Source organism: Mandrillus leucophaeus, unplaced genomic scaffold, assembly GCF_000951045.1.
Source record: "Mandrillus leucophaeus isolate KB7577 unplaced genomic scaffold, Mleu.le_1.0 Scaffold69, whole genome shotgun sequence".
NCBI classification, from domain to species: domain Eukaryota; kingdom Metazoa; phylum Chordata; class Mammalia; order Primates; family Cercopithecidae; genus Mandrillus; species Mandrillus leucophaeus.
Window position 1 is genome coordinate 1,970,827 of NW_012107474.1, and position 3,008 is coordinate 1,973,834.

The following is a 3,008-nucleotide window of genomic DNA, read 5'->3' on the forward strand; positions in this document are numbered from 1 at the left end:
CTCCCTCCGCTCGGGCGCTGCGCGTGAGTGTGCAGGGGAGGGGGCCGCGCCTGGGACGCCGCTGGGGAGACACTGGGCTCCGCTGAATACATCAAGGGCAAGTGGGAACTGATAGCCCCGGAGCAGAGTGCGGTCCCTGGATGGACAATCCCTGAGGGGAAACCCTAGGCACGAGGCGCTTCAGGCTTCAGGCAGGCAGGGTGATCGGGCGTCGCCGGCGATGGCGCAGGTGAGCAGCCGGCTCCAAACTTCACGGTGACCCGATAGCAAGCGGGTGGGGAGGGTCTGGCCAAACGGACTTAGCCAGGCTTCTTGCTAAAACTGGATTTTCAAGGAAGTGTGCAGGTGGCCTAGGCGCTTCAGGAGCCCGACTACAGTTTGGCCAAGCAAGAATCTTTGTCAATATCCTCAACTAGTTCAGGCAAAATACCATGAGAGAGTGCAAGAGGTCCCCAGCGATAAGGCACATGGGTTAAAAACTTAAGCGTATCTGCACAAAGGGTCTACAGGTTTCTTTACACGCTTCTGATTCTAACACTGTTTCAAACTGTAAGTCTAAATAAAAAGTTAAAATACACAAAAAAACAAGATAAAAACTGGGCTGGGTTGCAGAGGGCAACCTTCCCTGTGCCTCAGTTTCCTCGTCTGTAAAATGGACGTCCTGTTGCTTTGCACCTTCCAGAGGATTCTAGAGGGGCTTCAGTGAGCAGGTCCTCTGCAGGAAGCCCCTCCGGTGGAGCACAGGCCGGGCCCACCTCCCTGTCATAGTTGGTGACCAAGTGGATTGCCCCAAGCAGGAACAGGTCCAGGCGATGCTGAGGCCTGGGTTTTTTGTTTTTTGTTTTTGAGACGGAGTCTCACCCTGTTGCCCAGACTGGAGTGCAGTGGCGCAATCTGGGCTCCCTGCAACCTCCACTTCCCAGGTTCAAGAGATTCTCCTGCCTTAGCCTCCTGAGTAGCTGGGATTACAGACATGCACCATCATGCCCGGCTAATTTTTGTATTGTTAGTAGAAACGGGGTTTCACCAGATTGGCCAGGCTAGTCTTGAACTCCTGACCTCAAGTAATCTGCCCGCCTCAGCCTCCCAAAGTGCTGGGATTGCAGGTGTGAGCCACCATGCCCAGCCGAGGCCTGTTTTTGTTTTGTTTTTGTTTTCTTTGAGACAGAGTCTCGGTCTGTTGCCTAGGCTGGAGTGCAGTGGCATGATCTCAGCTCACTGCAACCTCTGCCTCCTGGGTTCAAGCTATTCTCTTGCCTCAGCCTCCCGAGTAGCTGGGATTACAGGCACGTGCCACCACACCAGGCTAATTTTTGTATTTTTAGTAGAGACGGGGTTTCGCCATGTTGGCCAGGCTGGTCTGGCCTGTGTTTTGAGTAAGGAGAGGAAAAGGGAAACAAATTTCTTTTCCTTTATTTTTATTTATTTATTTATTGACACAGGGTCTCGTTCTGTCACCCAGGCTGGAATGCAGTGGCACAGCCTTGACCTCCCGGGTTCAAGTGATTCTCCTGCCTCAGCCTCCTGAGTAGCTGGGACTACAGGTGCACGCCACCACGCCTGGCTAATTTTTGTATTTTTAGTAGAGACGGGGTTTCACCATGTTGCCAGGCTAGTCTCAAATTCCTGGGCTCAAGTGGCCCTCCAGCTTCACCCTTCCACAGTGCTGGGATTGCGGGGGTGAGCCCCGCCCAGCCTTCTTTCTCACTGGGACTGCAGGCGTGAGCCCTGCCCAGCCTTCTTTCTCCTTTTATCTTTCCTCCCCTCTGCTGCTTCCTGAATGTGGTCAGCCCACAGCCTCATCACTCAAGCGTTTTTGACCATCTGACTGCGGGAAGAAGGGCAGAATGAGTCAGTCTCATGACACCTTTGGAAATGAGGCATTTTTGTCCGGCCGGTGCCTGCCCAGGCTGCTTGTGGGAGCCGCACCTGGAAAAGTGGTTCCTTTCCCCCACAGCCACTCATAGAAGCCTACCCAGCTCCTCCTTACCCGTTTCCTGGCTTTCCAGGCCTAAGACATCCCGCCTTGTCACCCACTCTGAACTTCGAATGAGTTCTTGTTGCAGCCAGGAGAAAGGAGTCCCTGTCTCAAGTGACCTGAGTGGGCCCAGCCGTGGCGACTGGGAGGGGCGTTAAGGCAGGCGTATGAACCAGGCAGCCCATTTGCCGGCTGGTCTCTAAGGAAGGGCGGGAGGGAGGGGCAGGGGCGCTTCCTGGACACCCCCTAGTCAGGCCCTGTCTTACCGACTCCTTATGGGAGCGCTCGGGCTGAGTGTTCCTATCATACTTTGCAGACAAGGAGGGTGGAGACCAGAGCCTGACTTGAGCCCTAAGGCCAGCAGAGTTCCTCATTCTGTGCCACTGCATGGGGGACCCTCCCCCAGAGCCACCCCTGCGCCTTCGCAGCCCGTCTGCCCCACTGTCGACACCCCCGACACAGGTGACTGGTTGGTCACTTGCGGCTTTCTAACTGATCCTGCCTTTCAGGGCTCCCCCGGTGAGAGGCCGGCCCATGCTGCTCCCTGTCAGCGGCGTCGGTGCCCACGTCAGTGCCCACGCTGCACAGGCGGCCTGGCCTGGAACCAGCACCTCCACGGTGCACAGCCTCCCGGGGGTTTCCTGCCATGCCCTGCAGACTTTCCTACTCCTGCTCCCGAAACAGCAGAGAGAGGGGCCAGTGCTCATCCTCCCATGCCCTGGGGCGGGTCTGTGGGCGAGACCCAACCTGAGCCCTCAGTGACTAGGGGTGAGGGCTGCCACACTGGTGTGTCCCCGCAGGCCCACTGGACATTGCTGGGAGAGGGGCACACAGGTTGGTCTCCAGACACAGGTAGCCACTGTGCCCATGCAGCGGGAAGCATGGCGGCCTTCAGCAGAGAACCTGGGGGGCAGGAGGGCACCTTCCCCTCCCCACCTCCCAGAGAACAGGGCTCAGGAAGGCATCTTCTCCTCACCCCACCTCCCAGACAACAGCAGGGCAGGAGGGCACCTTCCCCTCCCCACCTCCC

At 57.2% G+C, this 3,008-nt stretch overlaps 1 protein-coding gene across 1 annotated transcript in view; it reads left to right on the forward strand.

Annotated features, from left to right (window-relative positions):
• The window catches only part of CSTB (cystatin B (stefin B)), a 9,168-nt gene that overhangs the window by 1,569 nt on the left and 4,591 nt on the right, over nt 1-3,008 (forward strand). The window contains exon 2 of the mRNA XM_012002604.1: nt 2,488-2,596. Within this exon, the coding sequence (XP_011857994.1) occupies nt 2,488-2,596 (109 nt within the window). The remainder of the gene's footprint in view (nt 1-2,487; nt 2,597-3,008) is intronic.